This window comes from Urocitellus parryii, chromosome 2, assembly GCF_045843805.1.
Source record: "Urocitellus parryii isolate mUroPar1 chromosome 2, mUroPar1.hap1, whole genome shotgun sequence".
Taxonomy (NCBI): domain Eukaryota; kingdom Metazoa; phylum Chordata; class Mammalia; order Rodentia; family Sciuridae; genus Urocitellus; species Urocitellus parryii.
In genome coordinates, this window is record NC_135532.1 from 84430330 (window position 1) to 84444028 (window position 13699).

Sequence of the window (13699 nt, forward strand, 5' to 3'; positions counted from 1 at the left end):
ATGTCAAAAGGAGTGTACTCGTTATATCTTTGTTCATATGCTGCCACATTTGTAGCAATGATATGGTGAGATGGACATTTAATTTCTCCCCCCTTCAGTCACAGATAATGGTGAGGCCAAATTGGCAGATTTTTATGCCTGAAGCTATGGGTTCCAATTTCCTTTGTGCAGGTGTGCTCTGACATGCCAGTGCAGTCTCCTCAGGATCAGGCATGGGGGTAGTTTTTGAAAGGTTGTAGATATAAAGATACTTATGGAATCGAGGGGCTCCTTGAAAATTCATCTGCATTCACGCAGGGCTTCGGAATCCTCTTCAGAGAATGTTGCCAAACATTGAACTGAGAGGTCTTTCCCCCCTTTGCAGTAAATCTAAGCTTAAAATTGGCACCAGGCAATAGGCAGTGAGTAAGGGGGAGAGTGGGTGTGTAAATGATTACAGGAAATGAAGAACTAGATTTCAGCCTGGGATTGCTTCCTCCCTCCTCCCTCCACATGAGCATGGCCAGTAACTGAGTACTCTTTCTGATCAGGGTATTCTCTTTCTTGCTGCATCCAAAAGTTAACACTCAGCTATCCTTCCTTCCACGTGTGCTGAGAATTTGCATTCTCAGCAGAGGACAGTGTGCAAGGCACACGCACTTCCGAGTCATGCCTTTCAAGGGACCTACAAGTCCCACTCCTGTGGACTGTTGCACAGCCATCCCGAGCAAATAGACTCATCGGGTACATTGCTACCCTTCCCAAAACAGCTCATAGTAAAAGAAGAAGAGGATTCACTCAGCTTTTGACATGCACACTCATAGAAAGCGAGGTTTTTAGAATGCCAAACCTCAAAAACAAAACTGAAGCATTTTTGGCCTTTGAATGGAAAAGAATGGGAAAGGTGACAGAGAGGGAAGGAGTATTCTTACAAATCCAATTATCCTTAGGGTTCAGTCTTAATTCATCATTGTGTTGTTGTTGCTGAATAAGGATGAGTTGGAAATTATTTCCCCCCTTTTGTGCTTTAGTAACATCATAAGTTTTCCCAATTTTCTTTTACCTAAAATTTAAGGTTAGTGTAGGAGGTATTAAATGGAAGTTAAATGGCTACCAGGAGTACTGTGCTCTCTTGAAATTCAGACGCATTCTCTTCTCTCTTTTCTGGAGATACAGGTGCAGGGAGGGGAGAGGGAAGTTCGTCCCTCCTCCCATTTAGGGGTGTGTGTAGGGTCCAAGGACAGAGAGGCCTCAGTTTGGCACTGGATGACTCTACTCTCTGGTGGCAGTGCTTGAGGGAAACTGTAGACAGTGTTTTGTTTTTGTTTGTTTTTGTTTCTGTAAAATGGGGCCTCTGGAGCATTGAGTGCAGTGCTTACCAGAAGTCTTGCCACATCATGATAATTCAGGGAATCTCAGTCTCCTTCTTCTTGTAGGCAAACTATTGCCTTTTCTGTCTTCATCACATCTTTTCAAATTCACCACCTGACCTAGCTCCAGTCCTTCTGGCCTCTTTTATAAAGTCTCTTCTAAGCTGCACCACCTTCAGGTCATGGCTGGTCCAGCAGTACTGTGGATAGGTATGTCTATGAATCCCTGATGCCCAGGTTTGTGGTGGTCCCTGGTTTATGCCCCTGTCTAATCCAAGGCAGAGCTGCCCAATTCATTGGCTTTGACATCAGACAAGGCTCCAGTCTTGCAACTGGCTCTCACCAGCCTGGATCCTGATTTATTAAGTAATCCCACCCACCTGAGCCTCACTTCCTTATAACTTACTTTGTGGGTCCCACACATTTGGCGCCTAACTGGTTAGCAGCTGCTGGTTGAGTCATCTTAACTGAAGGTGCATTCTTCCCATTGGGACTGTTAGCACATCATAAGGATGTTTTTTAAAACCTCACTTAATAGCATTGAGGGGAGGGGGTAGAGGGGCCATTTGTCACCTAGCCCAGCTCAATAAACATTTTAAAGCTGTGGCCTGAGGAGGGTTTTAGGACTCCAAATCTCAATTTGTGAAAATCAGGTCAGAAGCCTTCCAGAGACACACCTTTAAGATTAGTTATGTACACAATATATTCACAGCTCCTTGTTTTAAAAACCAACAACAGGAACCAGGCCTGATGATGCAGGCCTGTAATCCAAGCTACTCAGGAAGCTGAGGCAAGAGGATGGCAAGTTTGAGGCCTTACTTGCCTCAAAATAAAAAACAAAAAGGGCTAAGATGTCGTTCAGTGGTAGGGCACTTGCCCAGCAAGCAAAAGACCCTGGGTTCTATCTCCATCATCTCGACTCATCCCCAAAGAGAACAACAATACTTTCAAATCTCCATTTAACTTTTGTTAGTTTGGGATGGGGTCTTCATGTTTCCAATAGGGGATTTTTTTCTTAAGTTCATTTTCCTTTTTTTCCTTAGCAACTGAAGTTCCCTGGGTTTCAGAATCTATTTTAAATAATACTTCATTATTGTGAAATGACTGTATTCTTTGAGAAATATACCTAGCAGATGACCCTGCACATATCCTCACAAGTACAACTTGCACAGATCCACCTTCTGTGCTCACAACAGATGCCCGAGTCCCACCAGGCTCCAGAGATGCTGTCTTCCAGTGGGAGACTATCCTATTCCTTCCTTGCAGTTTTCTTGGTTGTAGGGGAGATGAATAAATAAGTAAAACTTGTTTTCTATAAAAGAAACAGGAAGTAGAGATACAAAGTGATACGAGAATACAAATCACCCAGGCACTGGTTAGATTTTCCATTCTGTTTCTCCAGAATATGTAAGCATGTAGCTACTCTCAAATCCATCAAGGGTGGGCCACCCCACTGTTTTTGAAGTCCCAGAATTATTTGTTTTTAAAGGCAAGAACATGCCAGAACAGGACTATAAAAATGATGGCATACACCAATGTATTTTGACATATGTGTCATGCCTAACACTTAACTCAAAGATGCACTGATGTGGGTATAATGGGTGGGGACAGAGCGGATTTCTCCCCCCATCTTCATCAGACTAGAGTCTTTAAATATACTGACAATAATTGACAAGGGAAAGATTCACAGGAGGAAAAAAAACACACATGTTTATTTATGGGCACAGGACATCACAGGAGGGCAAGTACCAAATCAGTCAATGAGGTCTAGAAGCTCATATACCCTCTTCATAGGGGAGAGGAAGTGGGGGAGGTGGGCAGTTTTTAAGAAAGAGGGGGACAGAATGAGGCCAAAGGGGCAAATTCCTCTTGGCTGTGGGTGTAGTATCTGATTTTCCATCACTTCCTCCATGCTATGAGTTTCATCATCTTCTGTTAATGACATTTCAGTAAGATGATTGAAAGCAATTATGCTCCTCCTAGGTGGATCTGTTCTTGGATAAGGGAACTTCAGAAAAAGAGAAAAGAAATATAATGTGACATCTCTATGTCAAACATACAATTATATGTCTCTTTAGTGGCTTCACCAAAGGGCGTTGTGTGTAGGTACCATAATATATTTAATAAATCCTCTCCTTAGATATTTATTTCTTATTTTTCTTTGCTAGTATAACACTCTTAGAAATATTCTTGTCTTGCTGCTTATTCATACATCTTATTCCTTTCTTAGGATGAGATGAGAGTTCTAATTCATACGGCAAAAATGTTCTCGCATATTTTTAAGATTTTAAATTTTTCTTTCAAAAACTGGTATTCTCATTTTTAGAAAAGGAAAGCAAGTCTTCCCATGCCAGAGTTGGAACTGGGCTCTTTTACCCCAAACATCACTGCTTCTGAGCTGAATTGTCTTAAATGCCAAGAAATACCAAGCCCAGTAACATATGGAGCTCAGAGGCAAAGAGCTGTGGTTAGGTATGGATTGGCCAGAAAGGCAAGCATGGGTATTCAGGGTCAAAGGTGGGGTTGCTCCGAGGACACAGGGGTGGGGAGGCCCACAGGGCACATGGAGCTACAGGATCTATAGCTTGTGTAGCTGTCTGGTTGCAGCAGAAAATGGAAATCAATGAGTGAGTTCATTCTCGGATGCCAGGCTGGGGCCAGAGTGAATCCAGCCTTCATTGTATAGCCTAGACAGAGCTGCTCTGGGGTCTTCCAAGCCCAGTGCCTGCAAGGGTCCCCAAGGTCACTCATTCTTGGCCTCTCCATTCTCACTTCCTCTATAAGCTTTGCCCCACTATGCAACAGTTTCTAACAAAACTCATTGGATGAAATGATGGAGGTCTCCAGAAAAGAAAACTTATGGAGCATGAACTCATAGTAACTCTGGGTCCTTCCTCCCGCCCTGCAGAGCCAGCCTTCCAGTTGCCTACCGGCTCCGTGCTTCCATTCTTGGCTCACCCAAAACCAGAATTTAAGAATCTGTACTCTCCAGCCCCCCGCCCCCCACCCATTTGCAAGCAGGCTCCTCTCTCCCTCTGCTTCTGTCCAGAGTTTCTCACCTAACACTGAACTTTAGCCCTGCAGCCCTGTCCCACAAAACCCTCTTTCCCCATTACCTCCCAGACCATCCCAGACTCGGCCTGCTAGGAACGAGGAGGTCCCATAGAAAGCTACTCTTCCCCATCTGTTGAATCCTGTTTATCTTTCCAGCACAGACCACATTCTGTCATCTTTAAGAAGTCTACCCAGAAACCACGTAGGATATCTCTGTGGTACTTACCAAACTCTCTGATGTTAACTTCCTGGATGCCAACCAATGAATCGGAGCCTATGAATTCTCCTCTTCTATGTGGGAAGAAACCATGAGGCCTTGCACCCCCAGTGTCTGTGACTTGGGCACCGGTCTGTGAATGAATGAGCAGGGGAAAAAAGTGAGCTGATAGGCAAATGAGTGAGAGGAGACTAGTGAAGCAGAGTTTATTCTAAAGGAGCCTGTTGGCTCCAAGATTTCCCTCAAAGAAGGATCTGGACAGCATTCTGCTCAGAAGGGGACTTGAAGCTCCTTATCAAGTACAGAGAACAACACAGGTCCAACTAAAAGAAGAGAGGTGAAAACCCATGGAGATCCAGAGGGAAGACATCCTCTTCTGACCCTGTAACAGCCTTCCCCGGGTTTTTGTCTTACCTTTCACAGGATTTAATACTTCCTATTGGTGTTTTTGTGTTGCGGAGGTTTTTATGTTGACTGAATTACATCTCACTGTTTTTGAAAGAAAACCTGTTAACATATGTGTGATCTGTTTCTTGTAGGCAACTACTGTCCTGAGTTCTGCATACTTCTGGTTGGGATTAATTCTGGTTCCTACTGCATGTTTGCTCGAAGATGTGGCGTGGAGAGCGTAAGTAGAAAATGAAGTTGTAGACCTAAGTCTAGCTCACCTGTCCTTAACAGTATCTCTCACCTGAGCCCTGTCTCAGGATATTAAGGGCAATGGGAATTCTGAATAATAGATTTCCTGCCACCACTCAGAAAAAAGGGTGGTGGTGGTATTTTTGGTTTTGTTTTTAACTTGTGCTTCATCTTAAAAATGAAAATTTAGACTCAAAGGAATCCCCAGAGAGTCTGTGTGAAAGTCAATAGAGATCTTTCCTTGTACTTGATCCTAAGGAAGAGTTTCTAAATACAAATTCATTTCATCAAGTTAAAGAAGACAGAGATGCTTTTGGGTCTTCCAAGCCCAGTGCCTGCAAGGGTCCCCAAGGTCACTCATTCTTGGCCTCTCCGTTCTCACTTCCTCTATAAGCCTTATCCTGTTCCTCCCACACTCAAACTTTGTTCTGTTTATATCTTAAACTCGATGCTAAGTGATCACAAATATGGTCTGCCTTTAAATCCCCATGCTTAAAGGAAAATTGTGTAAATGTAAGTCATGGCAAATGAGAAAGAAGAAGTTGTCTTCATTTTTCCACACAATTTACAGTAAGAATCCTTCCAAAAAAAAAATTCTTCTAGGGACTTAGTTTACAGATCTATGAGAAAATCAAATCACAAAAGTAAAATTATAATGTAGGTTAAATAGGAAATAATTCGGGCTCAATTTTTGTTTCTATACTTTAAAATACATTGTTTCCAATTTAAAAAAAAAAAAGTTCTCATGACATTGTTAAGCACCCCCCAACACACAAGGAGGTTCCAGTGGAAGCTGGGAGCAAGCAGTTTCCAATTTAAAAAAAAATATTCTCACTGTATGTCTTGTGTACAGTGTAGAAGAAGCAACTCAGTCCCAAGATAACATAAATTTTAATTTCATCCAGGAACGAAAGAGATCTTACTCCAAATAAGATGATACTGATTTTGGTGTGAGTAAGCCCAGTGCCTCCTACAAATAGTTGCCAGCATCCCTGAAAATTGAAACTCCTACCTTGGGTTTCCTTTGGGCAAAGCATAATTATTTTGAAGCCCTGAGGTAGAGAATCGAGACTTTAATCCAAACGGTCCAGGAAAAGACATCAGATTGCATTTTTATACTCCTGTTCCTCCCACACTCAACGAGAATTATTCTTGCCTGACAGTTAAGGTTGTCTTTTTTGAAAAAGTCTTCTTTTTTGGCATTATCTTGACAACCCAGGATACCTAATGCAACGAGAGAAGGGTAAAGGAATTTTATAGCACCTAGTTTGTTTTTATTTTCTTTTGCTTATTAAGTTTTCCAACTGTTAGTAAAAATTAAATAATTCTAACTTCCTAAATGTTTTGACTTACCCCTACTTTCATGTTAGATGTTAAAACTGTGTTCTGTAAATATCAGAATCAGAATTTTTGAAAATGAAATGTGGATTATGAGCAGAAAAGATACTTTCTTAATCTTAAAAAAAAATAAGAAAATATTAGTTCTACTATTTGGGTTTTTTTAACAGTAAATATGTAACTTTATTGAAGGAAAATCTTATACTGCTTAAGACCATACAATCATGGTCTTTTTGATCTTCAAATAGTACAGTGTTTTCTAATACACCCTGCTTCTGATGCTAAAGATAAGGACAATTTATGATGAGAATGGAGATACGCAGGTAAAGAAAACTCCAATTTCGCATCCTACTGTTCTTCTCAATCCACAGAGTACTTCTTGCTAATACCTATAGTATATAGTTGTAGTTGGAAGTTTAACCTTGGCATAAACTCTGCCTATGTCTCTGCTATCTAATATGGTAGTCATTAGCCTCATGTGGCTACATAAATTTAAATTAATCAAAATTAAATGTTTGTTTTTTGAGGAGTATGCCCAGTGGTGGCACACGGTATGTTTATCCCCTAGCTGAATTTGTCCAATTCAGTGTTGTAAGAGCGTCCATTTTAGATAAATACAGCATGGCAGCATGGCCTTAGCTACATCAGAGAGCTTTTTTTCAATGTGAAGTGATTGAGAATTAATAACATGCGTATACATTAGTCTCAGACTGTCTTATTTCTGCTATCTTAAAGTTGAGAATGTGTTTTTTGCGGTACTGGAGATTCACCCGAAGGGCCTTGTGCATGCTGGGTGAAGTACTCTACTATTGAGCTATGTCCCCAATCCAGCTATCCTAAATTAATGTTGTGAGAACTTTTTTTTTTAATTGCTACTTTTGCCAAATGAGACTTTAGCAAAAGAATCTTTCTTCCACTCAAAGAGAGTGTTTGTAGATTAAAATGTCTACATGCCTCCCTATCTGTTCTCTGGATCCTTTCCAGTGCATTCCAAATCCCCTCAACAGGACTTGTTTTGGGTTGTGTTTGTAGTACCCAGCTATAAAATTAGCACTATTTACATTTTAAAAATGATAAGCCAAATGACACTGCTTCCAGCTCCACCATATGGAAAGAGTAAAGTGTCATTTCCTTTCCAAGGAGTTTGCCAGCTGGGTTTGAAGCAGGGACCAAGGCCCCGCAAAGAAGGTTCCAGTGGAAGCTGAGAGCAAGCATGGAAGGTTGGCCTTACAGGCTTATGTCCAGTCCTAGCATTGGCCCAAATACAACTTTTCCCAGGAGTGACAGCTCAGATTCTGGCATACTTCCTGAAATGTGTTTTTATCTCATTTTATTTGGGAAAATAGTCTTCTGGGGCACTTGTCCAAAAAATATGCCCAATTTGTATGTCTGTTTAATGTCTAAACTACAGTTATCCCCTCTCCAAAAACAAGAATTTTGAGAATATCTTTGGGCATTGTCCCCTCTGATCATGAGGCCTGTATTGTATCTCATACTCCAACTCTGAAATATTTGTGCAAGCAAATAAATTTGGAGGCTCATCCATCCCAAGGGGAGAAATCATATTATGAATGCTCACCTCTGGGGAGGCCATAGTGCTTACCTATGAACTGCACCTTTAGAAAACATGTTCTGTTTTTATAGGATTTGTTCTCCCCTACCCCTTCCTACACACACAATGAAAAGGTTAATCCTGGTTGTCCACAAGCACCCATCAAATGGTTTCATTTGTCAGATATTTATTGCTATGATGCACCTTGAACCTCCAAAGAGTTTTAAATTAGTGAACATGAATTAATGAGCAGCTGGGTTCAAACCCACCCATGTGCTTCAACTCCCAGCTCTGCAGAACTTGGGTCATGGCTGGGCATGGCAATGGTAGGGATCTTCGGACAATACTGCTGGATGTTCCAGTCTTGCCTTGGAATATTCAAAGAATTATTTCTTTGGTCTTGAATTTTGTGGTAATGCTTGTCCACTCTTGTTCTTTTCTCTCTCCTTCCTTCCTTCCTTCCTTCCTTCCTTCCTTCCTTCCTTCCTTCCTTCCTTCCTTCCTTCCTTTCTTTCCTTTGAGATGAGGTCTCTCTTTGTGGCCCAGGCTGGCCCCAAACTCTTGGGCTCCAGCAATCCTACTGTCTCAGCCTCCAGAGTTCCTGGGGTTACAGGTGTGCACCATTTCACCTGGATGGTTATGTTCTCTTTTGAAAGGGCTTTAAAATCCCAGCAAATGGCTGCTGCCTTATTCAAATAGACTTCTGTGAGCACCTAAGAAAGTGAGCGAGTTGCTCCATCTTTCCACATTTTCCCCCTCTCTTTGCCCAGTCTCTCACTTCTGATTCAGGACCTGGACTGTTAAGAAGAGAGAAACGGAATGAGGTAATTCAGTCATTTTTTTTTTCCATGAAGTCTGTCAACTTTCTGGATGAAGATCCATTATTAGACTATCTTTAGTCAGATTTGGATTGTCATAAAATGCTGGCCCTATTATTCTGTTCACTAGAATTTTTATGAAGGACCAAACCAGCCTATCTTTTATTAAATAATTGGTTGATCACATGTGATATATGGCTAATGAGCAGTCCTATTAGAAGCATGAAGTGTAAATTGCCCAAAACTATTTTAACACCCTTTAGCTTACACTCTTCCAAATGTTTACCTATGACAGCATGCTTAGGTAAGCTGCCACATACAGATTCTCATCTAGGAGAAATCTGTCAGTTTTGCTTTATAAAAATAATACAAGTTCAAGACCACTGAGCAGAGAGGAACCAGTTTCCTTTTCTTGAACTATATCTCCTGCCTTTTACCAGGCATCACACAATACATTCCCCAATTCCAGAATGACTTCATTTCCTTCTTATAATCCCAGATAGGCAGTTAAATGGCAATAAAAGGTAATAAGCAATATATATATATAAATGGGCCTTGATTTTTTTAACATTCTAACTAAACCAGTTTCTCTTGAAGTACATTGTATTTCCATTTTCATCTACAGTTAGAATTTAACATTTCCTTCAGACTTGCTGTCTTTACACACAAAAAGAGAACAGAAAAACATTTCACAAAGATGAAAAGTTCAAGATCCTAAACCAAGCTATTTCTTTTAAGAGATACCCTTAGCTGTATCTGAAAGCTCAAAGGGACTCCCTGTCAGTAACCAGTCACCCTCACTCTGACCCTTCTGTGGTCTCTGGCGTCTTGAGTGGGGTGACAAACAGCCAGCCTTGGGTCACTGGGGATAAGCCCTTGACAGATAATTGGGCTTATTCTCTGTCAAAGCTGCAATCCAGAACCTGGCTTACAATGAAACCTAAATTACACACCAGTGGCTAATACTTAGAAGTCTGCCTTAATAACCCATAATTGAAATTTTTGTCTATTCATGTAGACTTTGACAACGAAGATTTCAGACTCATTTTTCTAATTCAACCTTATTAGGAAAAGGTGCTCCAGAAAATGGTTCCAAATTGCTAGCATCCTTTTTATTCAAGTGTTTACATGCACAAAGAATAGCCTGATCATTCCCAGCATTGCAATACTGTGTTCCTGGATAGCAGTAGCCTTTCCAGGCTAGCTCCCAGGAGCCAGCCTAGTGGGTATATTATCAAATTACTGAGAGACACTTTGATACAGGTGGTCCTGAAGTTAACAGTGGGGGCTGATCTAGAGGTTGACAGTCCTGTGCAGGAGGAAGATAGGATGATGGAGTGAGGATGGTCCTGAAAAAAGTGAGAACACAGATTCATTCTTCAGGACCAGCCAGACACGAGCTCTGGAACCTATATATGTGGGATGACTCTGAATGGGGTGGGGACTCTGATAATAAGCTACTCAGTTGGCTTATTATCAATACAATCCCATAAGCCCAGGAGATAAAAGGTAAAGCTTGGGACCCAGCTACTCAGTAATATTGAACAGTACACATTTTAACATCCTTTGCAACTATCTCCTTTCCTGCAAGATGTTGGCTGTTTTCTCATTTATTGCTTAAATTAAAATTCCACAGAGTCTGCTTTGAACTGTGGTATTTTATCAATCCTGAGTCTTGGGACACTGTTTGAAGTAATTAAGGTATTATGTGTTAAAACCTGTGTGGTTTTTCTCTTGTTTACTTTGTGGGAAAGGATGACAGAAGCATATACAGTATCTTGGTGCTAATACACCATTATAGATTAACGTGGAGTGTTAGATGACTCGGCCTTATCTTAACAGGCTTTCTGTCCCTGAAGGCAGAAGTCAGGCAGCAGGAGAATGTGATTCTGCGGAAATAGCCCACATCCTCAGAATGTTCCCAGATCACGGTCTTCACTTCTGTACAGATGTGCTCAGTTGTTCTTTTTATATCTTGCAGTTCTCACCTTTATTTATATTGAAAAGAAACTAATGCAGCACTTTCCATAATAAAGGAGCCTGGAAAGTATTGCTAATATATGAGGCCTTTCATTTTACCTTGTTCCTTTTCCCTCATCTAGTCTACACCTTGTGAAATATCTTTTTTTTTTTTTCCATCTATATCATTTCCAACCAGTAGCTCAATTTTAGCTTTGTTGAGGCTCAATTGTTTAAAAATTTCAGGGCACAGATGCAAGATTTATTTAACAAGGAAATAAAAGAGAGTACTCTGGTATCGTAAACCCCATTACTGCTATGACAGTGGCCCTTCTCACACTGAAGAAGGAGGAGGCACTGCTAACCCCTGGGCTCTCTGATGGCCATTGGGTAAGGATCAAGGAACCACAGGAAGAAGACTTGGAACATCTTCTGGAGTGTCTGCCTTGTCCAGAGGGCTCCAGGAGTGGTGGGCAGGAGGTGACCAGTCTTCCCAAATGTGTCAAGTTGACAGGCCATATTCTTGGTTTCTTCTCCTCCTGATACAGGGCCAAGCATACCTACAAAAAGACGTTGCTGGAGGAGGTACAGGAGCTGGAAACCAAGACCAGAGTGATGGGGAAAGCCATGCTGCGGGACAGTAATGGAAAGAGGTGGGTAGTTCCATCAGATTGTGTAAAGGACATAGTGCTTTTGGCCCTCCTCCCTAGTTTCCTTCCTGTGTTTCTTCATCTCAGTTTCTGAAGAGAGCAGCGTGCTCAGGTTTAAGCTTTTGAGTTACTGTCTAAGAATGTCATCACAGTGAGATTTAGATTGCACCCTCTGACCTATCTGGCCCAGTCCCACCTCTACGACTGGGGGTTTTATTGGGTTTGGACACTGTACTAGTCAGCTTTTTGTTGCTGTGATTAAAATACCCAACAACAGCTTAGAGGAGAAAATGTATATTTTGACTCATTGTGTCACAGTTCTCAGGCCACGGTCAACCATTGCTCTGGGTCTGAGATGAAGCAGACCATCATGGCAAAAGCATGGAGGGAAGCCACTCAGTTCATGGTAACCAGGAAGCAGAGAAAGAGACTGAGGCACTGGGGCCAAAGACACACTCCCAGGGACCTACTTTCTTCTCCCACACCCCACCTGCCTTTAGTTACCACCCACTTAGGCCATTTGAACCAGGATGGACTCATTAAGTTTCAGTTCTCATTATCTAATCATTGCACCGCCCATATTAGCATAGGAGCTTTTGGAGGACACCTCAAATACAAATTAAAATCGGCATGAACAAAAAAACTACATGCAGAGAATTGACATTGGAACATGCTATTTCAAGGTGGAAGAGTGCATGTTTAGCAGTCTTACCAAAGAGGATCTTAAAGTCAGGCTTTTAATTTCAGACCCAACCATTGTACCCAAGGTTGAGCATCTGTCATGAAGTTGTGCATGCTGAATAAAGCATATTTTTACTTACTTGTGTAAGTCTGTTACAGAGTACTTCAGTTGTACCTGGGGTTGGGGGTTGTTTTGATGAATTACTGTTTTCTATTGAGTTGAAAAAGTTCCTGGGAACTATGACACAGAAGCTGCTGCTGGCTGTCCTTGCCTTTTGGAGGATCAGCCTGCTCTTTCCAGCACTTAGCAGTATGCTGTGTGAGTAGTATTTATTTCATCACATAGACTAAAATGTTGTCAAGTGCATTTGTTTAAAAACTGTATTACCGAAGGAGATTTCCCTGGGACTGGGAACATCTGAGTACTAGAAAGCCAATGCTATCTTGGGTATATGAAATGTCTAGAAAATTCTGTACCATTTTTCCTTTTAATTGCTTAAAAAGAAATCTGTAGCTGTTAATGAAACGAAGATCTAGAAGATTAATAAATCTAGAGATTCCTGCTTTGTTTTGTTTTATATTGTACTTATTTGGATATTGTACTATCTTTTTAAAGAAATTAAGACAAAGCAGACTTTTTTAAAAGAAGGAGAACAAATATTTTGAGAAGTTTTTAGGAATATTATTTCAAATAACTAGATGTTTTAGGAAAGAGATTTCAGAGGATATAGTTGAAGTCATGGTTTGGGGTTTTATTTACGGCTTGTTTTCTAATAAGTGAGTACTTTAAGCATTCATTGTGTGGTAGTCATGCTAATTACCATAAAAAATTACTAGACACCAAGACAAAAATTACTGTTTTCGATAAATTTAAAACGGTGAATATGTGGAGGCTGAGTTTACAGGGGGCTGAGTTTATAGCAAGCAGGTCTGCATGTAGCTACTGTGCAGTATAGCACCAGGCTAAGGCATGGGCAGGGCTGCTTTATCTGTCAGACAGTGGAGGCAGGAACTTGCAGCATTCTTTTGAGACCTGAAAAAAAAAAATTCCATTTGTAGGTTTCAAAGTTGAGCTAGGGGAACCCCACAGCAAATTGAAATTGGAAAATGTTTAAAAGCTCTATAAAATGTCTACCTGTCTCAATACCTGTTAAAAACTTAATAAGCACAATAAGTTTTATCACATTTGGAAGCAGTCTGCAGGTCTTCTTGCACCTCATGAATTCTTAAGCATAATAGGATTGCTAAACAAACATAAGTAATTTAATTTTTTGGTTTTGGTTTTGGTACTGGGTTTGGAACCCAGGGTTGCTTCATCACTGAACCATATCCCCATCCCTTTTTTTTTTTTTTTTTTTTTTTTTGAGACAGAGTATCACTATCACTAAGTTGCCCAGGCTGGCCTTGAATTTGTGATCTGCATGCCTCAGCCTCCCAAATAG

General features: G+C 40.9%; 1 protein-coding gene across 2 annotated transcripts in view; it reads left to right on the plus strand.

Moving 5' to 3' along the window:
• LOC113199601 (phospholipid-transporting ATPase IB) overlaps window positions 1-13699 on the plus strand; it is a 630500-nt gene that overhangs the window by 578949 nt on the left and 37852 nt on the right. For both annotated transcript variants that reach the window (XM_077793137.1, XM_077793139.1), the window contains 2 exons: window positions 5160-5248; window positions 11475-11579. In XM_077793137.1, the coding sequence (XP_077649263.1) occupies window positions 5160-5248; window positions 11475-11579 (194 nt within the window). The remainder of the gene's footprint in view (window positions 1-5159; window positions 5249-11474; window positions 11580-13699) is intronic.